Raw genomic sequence first — 15,036 nt, 5'->3', positions numbered from 1 at the left:
GAACAGTTGCTAGTGCCTGTCGGAGCTTCTGAAGTGTCCTAGGGGTTTGAAGATGTGCAGCAATACATCAACTGAGAGCATCCCAGACGTGCTTGACGGGGTTTAGGCCTGGAGAACAGGCAGGCCACTCCATTCGCCTGATATCTTCTGTTTCAAGGTACACCTCCACGATGGCAGCTCAGTGGGGCTGTGCGTTATCATCCATCAGGAGGAAGGTGGGACCCACTGCACCCCTGAAAAGGCAGACATACTGGTGCAGAATGACGTCCCGATACACCTGACCTCTTACATTTCCTCTATCAAAGACATGCAGGACTGTATGTGCACCAATCATAATCCCACCTCACATCATTAAACCATGACCTCCATACAGGTCCCTTTCAATGGCATTGAGGGGTTATTATCTTGTTCCTGGTTCACCCCAAATGAAAATCTTGCAAGAATCACTGTTCAGACTACACCTGTACTTGTCTGTGAACATAGCCTGGGACCACTGTTCCAATAACCATGTACTGTGTTCTTGACACCAGGCTTTATGGGCTCACCTGTGACCAGGAGTCAGTGGATTGCACCTTGCAGGTCTCCAGGCGACTAAACCATGTCTGTTCAGTCGTCTGTAGACTGTGTGTATGGAGACAACTGTTCCAGTGGCTGCGATATGGTCACGAGCAAGGTTACCTACAGTAACTGTGGCCATCTGTGGGCACTGATGGTGAGATATAGGTCTTCTTGTGGTGTTGTACACAGTGGACGTCCCGTACTGTAGCGCCTGGACACGTTTCCTGCCTGCTGGAATCGTTGCCATAATCTTGAGATCATACTTTCTGACACACGGAGGGCCTGTGCTACGGCCTGCTGTGTTTGAGCAGCCTCCAGTCGCCTTCGCATTCTACCCCTCATAACGTCATCAATATGTGTTCCTTGAGCCATTTTCAACACACAGTCACCATTATCACTTCTGAAAACGTCTGCACACTTACTCGCTGCACCGTATTTTGACATGGACCAACACACCTCTGTGTATGTGGACTGCTACCAGCGCTATCGTGCGACGACCGCAGATCAAATGCACAGCATGGTCATACCTTGAGGTGTTTTGAACCCGCAAACCGCCCACTAGAGCGTTGTTTCACCATGTTTGTTGTTGTTGTGGTCTTCAGTCCTGAGACTGATTTGATGCAGCTCTCCATGCTACTCTATCCTGCGCAAGCTTCTTCATCTCCCAGTACCTACCGCAACCTACATCCTTCTGAATCTGCTTAGTGTATTGATCTCTTGGTCTCCCTCAACGATTTTTACCCTCCACGCTGCCCTCCAATGCTAAATTTGTGATCCCTTGATGCCTCAAAACATGTCCTATCAACCGATCCCTTCTTCTAGTCAAGTTGTGCCACAAACTTCTCTTCTCCCCAATCCTATTCAATACCTCCTCATTAGTTACGTGATCTACCCACCTTATCTTCAGCATTCTTCTGTAGCACCATATTTCGAAAGCTTCTATTCTCTTCTTGTCCAAACTGGTTATCGTCCATGTTTCACTTCCATACATGGCTACACTCCATACAAATACTTTCAGAAACGACTTCCTGACACTTAAATCTATACTCGATGTTAACAAATTTCTCTTCTTCAGAAACGATTTCCTTGCCATTGCCAGTCTACATTTTATATCATCTCTACTTCGACCATCATCAGTTATTTTACTCCCTAAATAGCAAAACTCCTTTACTACTTTAAGTGTCTCATTTCCTAATCTAATCCCCTCAGCATCACCCAATTTAATTTGACTACATTCCATTATCCTCGTTTTGCTTTTGTTGATGTTCATCTTATATCCTCCTTTCAAGACACTGTCCATTCCGTTCAACTGCTCTTCCAAGTCATTTGCTGTCTCTGACAGAATTACAATGTCATCGGCGAACCTCAAAGTTTTTACTTCTTCTCCATGAATTTTAATACCTACTCCGAATTTTTCTTTTGTTTCCTTTACTGCTTGCTCAATATACAGATTGAATAACATCGGGGAGAGGCTACAACCCTGTCTCACTCCTTTCCCAACCACTGCTTCCCTTTCATGGCCCTCGACTCTTATAACTGCCATCTGGTTTCTGTACAAATTGTAAATAGCCTTTCTCTCCTTGTATTTTACCCCTGCCACCATATATCAGCATTATCCATAATTTATGAGCGTTAGTGTATCATGTGCAGTATGATGGACAGTTTAGTGTTATTATAAACAACAATTATCACAAATATAAGTTTCATGGTGTTTGTTATTTATGAAATTATATTTGTAAGTGTGTATGTAGGTGCATAAAACACGACATCGATTACATTTTTTAATGTTTAATGTTTAAAGTCAGATAATACATAAATCTAAATATAAAAAAATCAACATGTTACTAAGATGTCCTATTCTGTTATACTGTTACAGCAACAATTCGTTTGAACTAGTCACCTGGCAACTATTAAGTGTTCGATTTTATTCCATCGGTATTGCTTCTGGAAATGGAAAAACATGTAATTATTTTTAAGAGTAAGTCATCCCGTAATCAGTACAAACAAGCACATATAGGTTTGTTCGATGAGGTTTCGGGATTGCAGCCGGATCATGATGATTTCTTGCCACGATATTTGGCTGGAAATCGTCCACCCATCTTCAGGTGAGTGTCCATCACTGGAGACAGAAAGGTTTTTTTTAAAAAAAAAAAAAAAAAAAAAAAAAAAAAAGAAGAAGCAAACTTGCAGTCTCCAGTGACGGACACTCACCTGAAGATGTCCGGACGATTTCCAGCCGAAATATCGTGGCAAGAACTCAACATGATCCGGCTGCAATCCCGAAACCTCGTCGAACATTCAGTACCCAGTGAAAGCTTCAAGAATCACACGTATGGGTTTTTTTGTTACACTGGGAAGTGAACAAGAGGAAATTAAGTTCTAAATGCCAGTTGCAATAACGCTGGCGTAAAATAAAAATGAAGTGAAAAACAAATCTTGCTGTAGCTGATACTCAAAATAATATTTCGAGCAAAAAGAAAAAGACGAGACGTACATAGGTTTTGTATAAGGGTGATGATGACTACTAGGTCTGCGCATGAACATATTTTATATTTTATTTTGTATAACTCATGTCTATGGAAGACTGAGAAACAGTCTCCAACAGCAGTTCTTAGAACAACGCGACGCAATATCTACAAACTGTAATTAATTAAATTCATACGGCACTATGCAGCGTAATTGTTTTTGTTCAACTTTGGCGCAGAGGCCGCAAGCGTTATTGCAAACTAAGCTGGGGAACGAAAGTACTGTTTCCCCCTTGAACGTGTGTGAAACTGTAATTAAAGCAAACCAAAATCTACTTTTAAGACTGTCAACAGAGAAACATTGATATTATTTCAAGTCACGAGGCGCCTCTGTTGTATGATAGAGTATTGACGTGTGTGTTATCTGTGGTGTATTTTGAGTCGCGCGTGGTGGTGTTGATTGTTTACACTTCGCGTTTGCAAAAATAATTTAAAAAAAAGGTAACATGCCGCAAGGAAGGAGGAAGGTTCCTTTTAGCGCGAAAGCCAAGAAAATGCAGCTGCAGAACAAGAGGAAGATGAAAGGTGTGTTGACATATTCATGAAGTCAGTATTTTGTAGTCATCTAATGTCATAATGACATTATATGTGTTTGAAAACAATGTTATTTATTATTATAAGAAAAAATGGATAACTTATTTAATTCACTAAAGACTCAATGAGAATACATGTAACTGCCACAGTTTTGTACGCTGGCTATCCTAATGACTTTTTAATCTATTTTAATTCTGATTGCAAGCCTGGTGATACAGTTTTTATTCTCTCAGACCGTGTGTTTGTTCTTTACTCGTGTTGTGTTCGCAGTCATTTAACAACGTATGAAATGTTGATAGTTTACTTCGGGGCACCAATAATTAGGGACAATCTTGTCTCACACAAGCATGCGTGCGCTTGTGGGGAGTTCTGTTGGCAAAGTTTCAGGTAAATACTTTGAGTAATGTAGTTTGACGACTGTAAAAAACGAGAAACAAGACTGCTGAAGTTTTTTTCTAGAGGTAGGGAGAAAAGGTGTACATGTTTGTCTATACGAAGTTGCAGGAGCTGTTAGTTTCATGTTTGTTTTTCAGTTGTATGCATGTTGCGCCTTTTATGTAATAGTCGAAAAGGGTGTGTCGCTTGTAAGTGTCTGCTGCCACCCCTCATATGCTGACAACACGACATTACTGACTGCAGTAGATTATGTGGAAATAAGCGCATTTATGTGAACAAACAACACATTACAGTTGCTCATACTGACTGACGTAATTATAAGTAAATAAACAGTGTGCGTGGTGTTCACAAATAGAGAAAAGGAAGACCACATAGATATAGTCATAGGTGGAACAAAGCTGGAAGAAGTTATTTCTATAAACTTTTTGGAAATTACTGTTGACAATAAGTTCCAGTGGACACAACATGTAAACAGTGTCTGTTGTAAATTAATCACAGTAATGTTTATTATGTCACATCTAGCACATTATACTGACAAAGAACTTCTATGTACAGCAGTGTACCATGCTCTATTTGATCTATACGTTCAGTATGGAATTATTGCTTGGGAAACATGAGCAGCAGCAGCAGCAGCAGTAGTACAAAAATAATTTTTGTCTTGCAAAAAGAGGCCATTAGAACCATTTTGAATGAAAAAATATACTCGTGCAGAACTGCCTTTCACAATTTAAAAATATATTGACTTTTCCATAGATGTACATATACAGAACAATAATTTCATTAATGAAACACAATACATTGCTGGAAAAAGATGGCATTCTTATGACGCAGGAAATAAAGGTCAGCTAAGAAGCATACCACACAAAACTTAGAGCTGCTGGAAAAGGTCCTTGATACTTGGGCATCCAATCAGTAATGCATCTTCCAAAGAGTCTACAGGACAGAACGAGTGAAAAGACATTTCAGAAACTTGTAGGCCTAAGGAATTATGTAATGGAAAAAAGAATCATATAGTGTATAGGAGTATATGTGTACAGAATGAGAAGTGCCTTTACTACTTGCATATGTATACTGTAATCAGATGATAATGTTGTAGTAGGTTGTATGTAGATAACTTGTAGTACATCATTTTATATTGTAATAAGTCTGGTAAATATTTTAAGATATTAGATTACATTGCCCTCTCCTATATTACAAGTACACGCTCTGTACATAATGTAATCAAATGGGCCAAAATAAAACTTAACCAATCAACAAATAGACTAAAATTCTTTGAAGTTGAACTTGGCTTCGGTGATCGTGCTGCAGTTGTAGCAACAATGATCACCAAATTACAAAGATCGAAAAAAGCAAGTATAAAAATATACATGTTCAATAAATTTGATAAAGAAGCAATAGAGTCTTATCTCAATGAGGAATTTGGAATGTTTAGCTTGTTACAGGAGTATGTGCAGGAATTGTGGCTCAAGTAAGAAGAACAGTTGACTAAGTGCTGGATGGTTATGTAGCCAAACAGATCAGTACATGATAATGGTACAGACCCTCCATGGTACTCAGTCTCTATAAAGAAACATTGACAAGGTGAAACAAAGCACATGGTTATACCTCGAAAGATGCTGAATTAAATGCATTTCACTGTCAAAAGAACTTGAGGTCACATGTTAAGGTTATCAGTGGCATATAAATTAATATTTAGGTACTCATGGATAAACAGAAATTGAAATGGGAACTAGCAAAGCAAATGCAGAAATGCTAAACTCCATTTTTAAAATTTTCATTCCAAAGGAAGATCCAAGAGTAATGTCCTACTTTAATTCTTGTACCAGCACAGAGAGAAATTACATAGATGTTAGTTGCATAGAGAAACAGCTGAAATTACAAAGACCCTAGGGCCTGTTACAATACTTGTCAGATTCTGTACAGAATTTGCAGCTGGTACCCTCACTCTTGCCCATTATGTACCATAGGTTCCTTGAAAAGAAATATGTCTCTGGGGGTTGAAGGAGAGTGGTGGTCACACATGCCTACAAGAAGAGCAGCAAAAGTGATCCAAAAAAATACCATCCAGTCTCATTGGTGTCCATCTGCTTCAGAATTTCAGACGTAATTGGAGCTAAAGGATAAAGCAATAACTCACAGTGACCTGCTCTCTGCCAAGCAGGGTGGATTCTGAAAACATAAGTCATACAAAAGAGAACTTATTCACTTCTCATGTGGAACCCTGAAAGGCAAAAAGGTAGATACAATAAGTTATTTCTTGTCTCCCAAAAAACTTTTGTCTCAATACCATATCGACACTTATTAATGAAGTAGGACCATATGGAAGAACAAATATCATTTCTTGGTACAAAAGTTGCAATATGTTATCTTGTAGGGAGAATCATCAACAGACATTGAGGTGACTTCATGTGTGTGTTATGACCTTTACTGTTCATTTTGTTCATTAATGATCTGGCAGGCAATGTTAATTGTAATCTCAGACATTTTACAGATGGTGCTTTGTCTACAATGAAGTACCTTCTGGGGAAAAAATCTGCACAAATATCCAATCAAATCTTGGTAAGGGTTTAAAGTTGTGCCAAGATTGGCAACTCACTTTAAATGTACAGAAATATAAAATTGTGCGCTTGGGAGTCTGTGCGGTTGTGTGAGTGAACAAGTGAACTTTGGCTGGAAAAAGAGCAAGAACTCAGAAGCTAGTGTGAATATTATTTTCTGTTGCGCATCTGTATGTGCCACACACCAGTCAAGTTCGATGATTGGTTACTTTTCCTTAATGTATAGTTCCCCATTTCTGCTCTGCTTCTCATGACCTCACGCTTCTTGAGTTGTTAATTTATAACATGAAGAAATTCTTGTGGAGGTCCATTGCAGTGCTAGTACCGTGTGGTTATAACTAAAGAGCAGCTACTCAGAGAGGTCCAGTGTGGGCTGTAATTTTCATATGGCTGTGAAACTTGGTAGATTTTCTAGTGTGTTAATGTGAAACTAATGTACGCTGGAAAAAAAAATAGTTCCAGTTTTGGCCACCAGGTGCAAATCTGGGACTGTGAATGAAAGAAAGACGTATGGAAATATTTCTATATGTAATGGATTAGGAACGGGATGTGGGCAGATAGGTCAAACAACTGAGGAAGGCGCAATGTTGATCTTATTATTAACCACTATTTGCTCAAAATGAGCACCAGAGACGTAAAAAAGATGCTGTATCCATAAAACGACATGATCAACAGTTGCTCGCAGCAGTTCCAGTGGAATCTGAGCAATGTGTTGCTGTATACTGGGCCTTCGTATCAGATAGACACAAAATGTGTCCATGGTGAACATTCTTTTAGAACCATCAGAGCCAAAAGTCACATGGATTCAGATCAGGTGATCTTGCAGGCTATACATCTGAAAACCTCTGGAGATAACACATTTGTGGACTATTGCGTTAATCAGGTCTTTCACTGAATGAGTGACATGAGCTGTTGCCCATGTTGCATGAATACAGTGGTTTCCATCAGTCGTGCTCTTCCAGGTCAGGTATCACATGCTGTACAAGATGATCTCGTTAACATGCAGACATTACGGTACACATCACTGCCCCTCTGTGTGTATTCTCTTCAAAGAAGAATTGACCCAGAACAAAGGTGCTTGTGAATCCATACCGCACATTCCTATACAGTGAGTGCAATGGTAATTTGTGCATAACACTCGGTTTAACAGTACACCAAATTCAGCAGTTCTGTGTATTCACTCCACACTGTAGTGTAAAATGTACCTCGTCACTACATAGAATATTGCCTGGCAATTTCCATCCATGCCAGAAATTTAAGAGCAACTTTAGAATGTTGTTGCAGATCATCAGGTTCAGTTGCCTCACTGTCTGGATTTTATATGGGAACCACTGTAAAATAGACCACAAGAATTTCCACACTGTTGACCATGGGATGAACAGTTCTTGGACAGTGCATGAGCACTAGCACTAACCGGGGCACATGCTGTATGGTCACTTTCAGCACTAGCAACCTCATCAATAACTTCCACCAGGATAGGACACATTTCTCTTCCAGGCGCCACACAAAGCTCACCCATGTTTTTTGTTTAATTTCATTATTATCTTCTTTACACCATTTAATGATGTCAGGCCTCTCCTTAGACATTTCAGTTGGTGATAATCTGCCAGCGCAGCACTGTATTTGCTGGTGTTCACATAAAAGAGTTTTACTAACAGCGCACGGTCTCTCTTCTCGATAGCCATGGTATTCACTCACATTATGGCATGTCAAATGACTTTATGGCTGTCATACCATCATAGAAACAGTGTACATCTTCACATTTGCACCTGGTGACCAAAATTTGAACTAGTTTTTTTCCAATGTAACCACATTAACACATTAAGATATCTACTAAATTTTGCTGAAATACAATAATTAAAGCCAACACTGGACCTCCATGAATAGCTACGTTTTATTTATAACCACCTGGTCAAAAGACTTTTCAATTACTTTTCAAGTACTATAAAGTACAAGAATCTGAAGAAATAGGCTGTGAAAATAATTGAAAGCTTTTGTTGCATTTAGTAATAAGACTGGGTCCACTGTGACGTAGAAATGTTTTTTGTTCAAGTCAATTTTCACAACAGCTGGTAATTGACTTGGGCATTGCCAGTTGACTGCATTTGGAGTCTGACGTCAGAAATATTTTCTGTAATTGTATAAGAGAATTTACCCTGTAGATTTACTGTGTTGTTGAAATCTGAAATTTTACTTGTTATGGATGCCACTGTACAAATAAAAGTGCTGTACAGTAGTTGATTTTAACCAAATGCTATGCCAAAGTTTTCTTTCTTTAATCTAGGAGGTGTTCCAAATTTTGTTGTCCGAGGTGACTCTGAGGGTGAAACTTCTGGTATAAATACAATAAACAAGCAGCCATCAAGCCAGAAAGGCCGAGGAAATGCAAATAGGTAATTTATTGCAGTGTTCATTTGGTTATCAATCATATGATATTATTTATGTTAACAGTGTGGGTGTATCAATGTACACTGTGGCTGGATCAGCTGTCTCTGCCGTGAATAAATTTCTACCCATCTAGCTTATCTCATATTGATTGTGTATAGCTTCATAACTTGACCATAATGAAAACTGAGAACTATTTAATTAACTTTTTCAAAATGTTGATGCCTTAGTCATATGCTGAGTGTGTATGTGGTCTGACTTAAATGCCAAGCTGCAAAAGTATTCTCCACACTAAGTTTTTGATCGTTACTGTCAGTGCTGTAGTTTGGTGAATTAGTTTCATTACTACATTAATCTGGAAATGTGCGAACAACTTTGCGAGGCATATATTTCACATTTCTAAAAGACTGCACCAGTGTGAATTTTATCCTCAGATAATTCATCCTTTCTTTTCCATGTATTGTTGGATATTGTTATTTTAATTATATATTACAACTAATTTGCCGAACAAAAGCACTGGCAGGTCGATAGACACACAAACAAACACAAACATACACACAAAATTCAAACTTTCGCAACAAACTGTTGCCTCATCAGGAAAGAGGGAAGGAGAGGGGAAGACGAAAGGAAGTGGGGTTTAAGGGAGAGGGTAAGGAGTCATTCCAATCCCGGGAGCGGAAAGACTTACCTTAGGGGGAAAAACGGACAGGTATACACTCACACACACGCACATATCCATCATCCATATCCATATATAATTTTTCCCACGTGGAATGTTTCCTTCCATTATATTTACAACTAATTTGGTTTGATGCTCACTGCTGGGTCACATCTTGTAGCAGATCTTAGAACAAGACTACATTGTGAAATATTAGATAAATAAAATTGAAGAGGAATATAGAAGTAAAACTAAAAGTAAGGAGGAATGTAACAAGAATGTGAGGGTGGAGGAATACAGAATAACAAAGTGAAGAGAAGGGATAAAATTGTACAATGAAATAAATTTATACATGATCACTGGCAGATATAGGACTCACTACAAAAATAAGAATTTGTGCAGACAAACAAAAGGTATTTGATAATTTTGTATGACATATGGAGCTCTATTTGTAATTATCTACTGCTTTTAAAATATAATAAGTAGTGGGCTATGACACCCATGCTTTTGTATTGTAGCCAAAATTGTTACTACAGTTTTGGCAGCAACTGATCCAAGTTATAGTTGAAAGATAAAGCCATAATTCAACAGCTGGATTTGAATAGCAGATGATATGTAACTAAAATAGTAACCACCTTATTAAAATAAATTCAGATTTGTGATGTAAACACACTGCAACATACAGTGAGAACAAAGCTGTTATGCAGTGATTGTTGGTTATCTGTCTCTCATTACCTAAGACTCAGTTAGCTACAACATTAATGTGCTTTTCCTCACATCACTACTCTAGAATTATCATCTTTGGTCCCAATGGTAAGCCGTTTCTGGTGGAACAGTCTGTGTTTTGTGAAGTCCCTGACATTCAGCTTTAGCAAAAGCACTACTTACAAATATGAAAGTTCAGTTTAGTTTGAAATTTTAACCTTAAGGACCAATTTAACATTGAGAGTGTTGCTGCATAGTGGTGCACAGAATATTGTGGACTTGCCCTACACTGCCTCCATTTTTCTATGCATCTGTATGTTTTAAGGTAGCTGTGTGATTTCACTTTAATAATGTTTGATGTCATTGGGAACATATCATCCAATCCTAGTTGAGTGTTGTGATTGAATACTGCTCATTGTTGTACATTGAATACTGCTGAGTGTTGTACAAGAACAAATGTTGCCTGAAGCGATGTTCGATACTCACTGTGGATTCTTCATCATTAAAGAAATGTCTGACTGCAAACACAGGGGTCTCTGAATCCATGGCACCATGAACACTTAAACATGTTTCTTCATTCCTCCATGTACGTAATGTTATGCATGTACGACATGGCTGTCACGTGCCCAAATCAACACATGATCATCTTATAGCGTATGTGTTTTCTTATACATTTATTTGACTTACCGAACGAAAGTGCTGGCAGGTCGATAGACACACAAACAAATACAAACATACACATGAAATTCAAGCTTTCGCAACAAACTGTTGCCTCATCAGGAAAGAGGGAAGGAGAGGGAAAGACGAAAGGATGTGGGTTTTAAGGGAGAGGGTAAGGAGTAATTCCAATCCCGGGAGCGGAAAGACTTACCTTAGGGGGAAAAAAGGGGTATACACTCGCGCACGCGCGCACACACACACACACACACACACACACACACACACACACACACACACACACACACACACACATCCGTATGTGCGGATGGATGTGTGTGTGTGTGCGAGTGTATACCCCTTTTTTCCCTCTAAGGTAAGTCTTTCCGCTCCCGGGATTGGAATTACTCCTTACCCTCTCCCTTAAAACCCACATCTTTTCGTCTTTCCCTCTCCTTCCCTCTTTCCTGATGAGACAACAGTTTGTTGCGAAAGCTTGAATTTCATGTGTATGTTTGTGTTTGTTTGTGTGTCTGTCGACCTGCCAGCACTTTCATTCGGTAAGTCACATCATCTGTGTTTTAGATATATTTTTCCCACGTGGAACGTTTCCCTCTATTATATTCATATCATTAATTTGAACCCAACAATTACGTTTGTTATTGTCACTGTTGCATTTCGAAATCTTTCCTGTCATCTTATTTTCTCTTTCTGTTTTTGCAAGTAGTTTCACTTTGAATTCACTTTCTCCTCTTTACCGAATCTACCACACAATTTTATCCCGCCTATATATACTCAATAATACGTAACCCACTTCCAAACCATAACCAAAAAAAAAAATTTTTTTTTCTTCCGCTTTCAACAATACTGCTGCTACAAAATCCACCGTTTCCAGTTCACAAACAGTTCCTTTCAGCTATTAAACAGCCATTTCGGCTAGTACCAATAACTTTCGCTTTTTTTCCATTTCCGTTTTTCCCACATCACTGATCTTTTTTAGCCGCTTCCCACAGGTTTTAACGTCATTATTTCTCCGTCAGACAATTGTTAGCCTCATTTTCACAATCTGCCACCACAAAACCACTCCTTTTAATACATTTACGTGCAGTTTTTTCGAAATTTTCCTGAATTGCTCCACCCTTTAACGTGCTTTGGCGGCAACACAACCACATAACCTTTGTGCACATCGTTGTCTACCAACCCAAGTTCACCACAGGATCAACATAGCCCAGCTATAACCAACACCTTTTCGCCTTTTTTCACACCAGATCTCCAGTTGCTTTCTAGTTCACCTGGTGTATGTGCGGATGGATGTTTGTGTGTGTGCGAGTGTATACCCCTTTTTTCCCCTAAGGTAAGTCTTTCCGCTCCCGGGATTGGAATTACTCCTTACCTTCTCCCTTAAAACCCACATCCTTTCGTCTTTCCCTCTCCTTCCCTCTTTCCTGATGAGGCAACAGTTTGTTGCGAAAGCTTGAATTTCATGTGTATGTTTGTGTGTCTATCGACCTGCCAGCACTTTCGTTCCGTAAGTCACATCATCTGTGTTTTTAGATATATTTTTCCCACGTGGAATGTTTCCCTCTATTATATTCTTATACATTTATTTATTTATTCGGTAAAGATGAAAAATGAAATTTGCTATGTCTTACTTAAATGAACCACACCTGTATTCACTGCAAGGAATTAGAAATGTTACAGAAAAATTAAATCTGGATGGGTTTTTACCATGGTTTTTCCAAACTATATGACCAGTAATATAACCCCAGTGCCATCATTTTTGGTCAGTACAAAGCTTTTTTCATGTGGGCTTAACTCAGATTGCTGTTCTCATATCGGCTGTAAGCTAGGTGCAGAACTCTTGCTATTGAAACATTTAGAGTACGTGAGTGTGAATGATTTTGCGAATATGACATCTGCTCATACTCATCAATTGCATGTAAAGTGTGATGTAAGAAAAGACATTTTGCTGGCATTGTAGAGTGTAGGTATTTATGTAATTTTGAAATATCTGATAGAAGATGTCCTGTCCGAAATGTTTTTGGTCATCATATACAGTATCTGTTGATCTGGCCCCATCTGGAAAAATACCATAGATTTAACTGAATTACATTAATTTAACATTATGAGGGAAAAGCATGGTTGCAGGATGTTGGGTTTCAAGAACAATGCTGCTCTGATAACTTGATGCTAGATTTGCCAAGGCTTGGTTAGCTGTGAATGGTCAAAAGTCTGCCGTTCAAGTTGCAGAGTTCAGTTGTGCTGCTGAGACTCAGTGTCAGAACAGAAATATGTTATACTGATTGGGAAGGAATGTTCTACATGGAAAAAAGGATCTTGTAATCCAAGTTAGAGTATAGTGTGAGGAAAAGTGGGAGCAAGCTGCGTCTCACACCTAGACTACCAGTGAGAAAGGAACAATGTGAAGGGAGCATGTGCTGCCTTTGCAGTGCATTTACTTTATGTATGCTTAATATTCAAGCCAGGTATCCATGAAAGCATAAGACATAACAAAAGCTGAAATTGAAATTTGAAATCCACAAATAGGGGGCTGAGCACTCAACAGAAAATGCATGCACTGTTGTAAGTTGTCTTCTTATTGTAGGTGTCATATTTGCAGACTCTAGGTAGTAGCAGGCCATTGTAAGTATAAATTTGGTTATGCAAAATAAAAATAATCGTAAAGTTCGTGTAAAGTAGCTACACTGCTTCACCTATAAGTTAATGTGAATTGTTTATTGTTCCCTCTACCTAAACAGCTTCAAACTTCAAAGAAGTTCAGTGGTAAGATACTGGAGAAGTAAGTACAGTTCAAATCCTAGGGAAATATTTCTCTCATTGGTTCCTTATGGTTTCTTTAATCAGTCCAGTAAAGCTGAGGTATCTCTTTGACAGTCTGTCCTACTTTGATATGCTATCTGAAGTTCCTTTATTATTAGTTCTGTGTAGAAATGTCACCAAAAAGTGTAAAAGAGTGTCATTTGTCTCTCTATTTTTAAAGGTCTGTTTAAACTCCCCTAAGCAAAAAAGTTGATTTAGAACTTTGAGATTCAGTGTAAGTGTGTTGATGTCACAGCATGTCTCTCAGCAATGATGGTTATATGTAAATAATCTTCTTTTATAGCCTTAAATATTTACATTCATAGTTTATGCCACTTTTTTTTGTCATAGGTATGCACTGCAATTCCATCGTGAAACTGAAGCTGAAATTCGTGAGAGGAAGGAAGCTGCACGCCATGCTCTATTATCTCTTCCTGAAACTTCATTGGAAATAGATGGTAACACTTACTTTCCACCAGATTTAGATTTTCCTAAGAGACCACCATGGAACTTTGATATGTCCCGTGAAGAACTGGAAGCACGAGAACACAGATATTTCAATGTAATAACCTAAATAAAGTATTTTACGAGATAGTAATATCTGTGTAAATATAAACTGATTCAGGTTTTGATTATGTATGGTCTTTGATTATGAGTACTCGTAGTGTAACCCCTTTTCATGTGGCCTGTCAATGACAGAACGGAAAAATTTCTCCATTTTAGTCACACTGAACTGAGTACATTAGCATTTACTGTGATCCATAACTTTTAAACTTTCATCTGCTGTTCCACAGACAAATGAGGCTTTGTTTATGTTGCTGTAAGTGACGTAAAGCAGACATTCTTACGTCGTCAGTGACTTTTGGACAACAGGACAAGCATGAACCCCAGGGTTCATGGTTAATAAATCTGTCATTGACATTTGTACCTGCCCTACAAGCTGAAAAGATAATTTTCTGATGAAATGTCTGAATTTGTGAAACCTTTCAGTCAGACCCCATTTTATTCATTCACATCTCCTCATTGATGCATTCTGAGAGGAAACATGCCTATTGTGTCTATTCAGTAGTTAAGTACTGCTGTTTTTGGTGTTTGTATTATTGCTAGTCTCGGAAACAGATGAATCAAGCTCCTGACTTTTTTTTCACATTTCCACTTAATAATATCTTATGGAATAGCTCACTGCTTAGAAAGTGATCATCATCATCATCATTTTCATCATTGGCACAATAGCCATCTG

The 15,036-nt window shown here is 38.5% G+C and overlaps 1 protein-coding gene across 1 annotated transcript in view; it reads left to right on the top strand.

Annotated features, from left to right (window-relative positions):
• The first annotated feature begins 3,244 nt into the window (after positions 1 to 3,244).
• LOC126466382 (guanine nucleotide-binding protein-like 1) overlaps positions 3,245 to 15,036 on the top strand; it is a 61,211-nt gene continuing 49,419 nt past the window's right edge. The window contains exons 1-3 of the mRNA XM_050096381.1: positions 3,245 to 3,608; positions 8,856 to 8,964; positions 14,148 to 14,358. Coding sequence (XP_049952338.1) covers positions 3,530 to 3,608; positions 8,856 to 8,964; positions 14,148 to 14,358 — 399 coding nt within the window. The 5' untranslated portion in view covers positions 3,245 to 3,529. The remainder of the gene's footprint in view (positions 3,609 to 8,855; positions 8,965 to 14,147; positions 14,359 to 15,036) is intronic.

This window comes from Schistocerca serialis, chromosome 1 (genome assembly GCF_023864345.2).
Source record: "Schistocerca serialis cubense isolate TAMUIC-IGC-003099 chromosome 1, iqSchSeri2.2, whole genome shotgun sequence".
Taxonomy (NCBI): domain Eukaryota; kingdom Metazoa; phylum Arthropoda; class Insecta; order Orthoptera; family Acrididae; genus Schistocerca; species Schistocerca serialis.
This window is presented reverse-complemented; position numbering and strand designations above follow the sequence as displayed.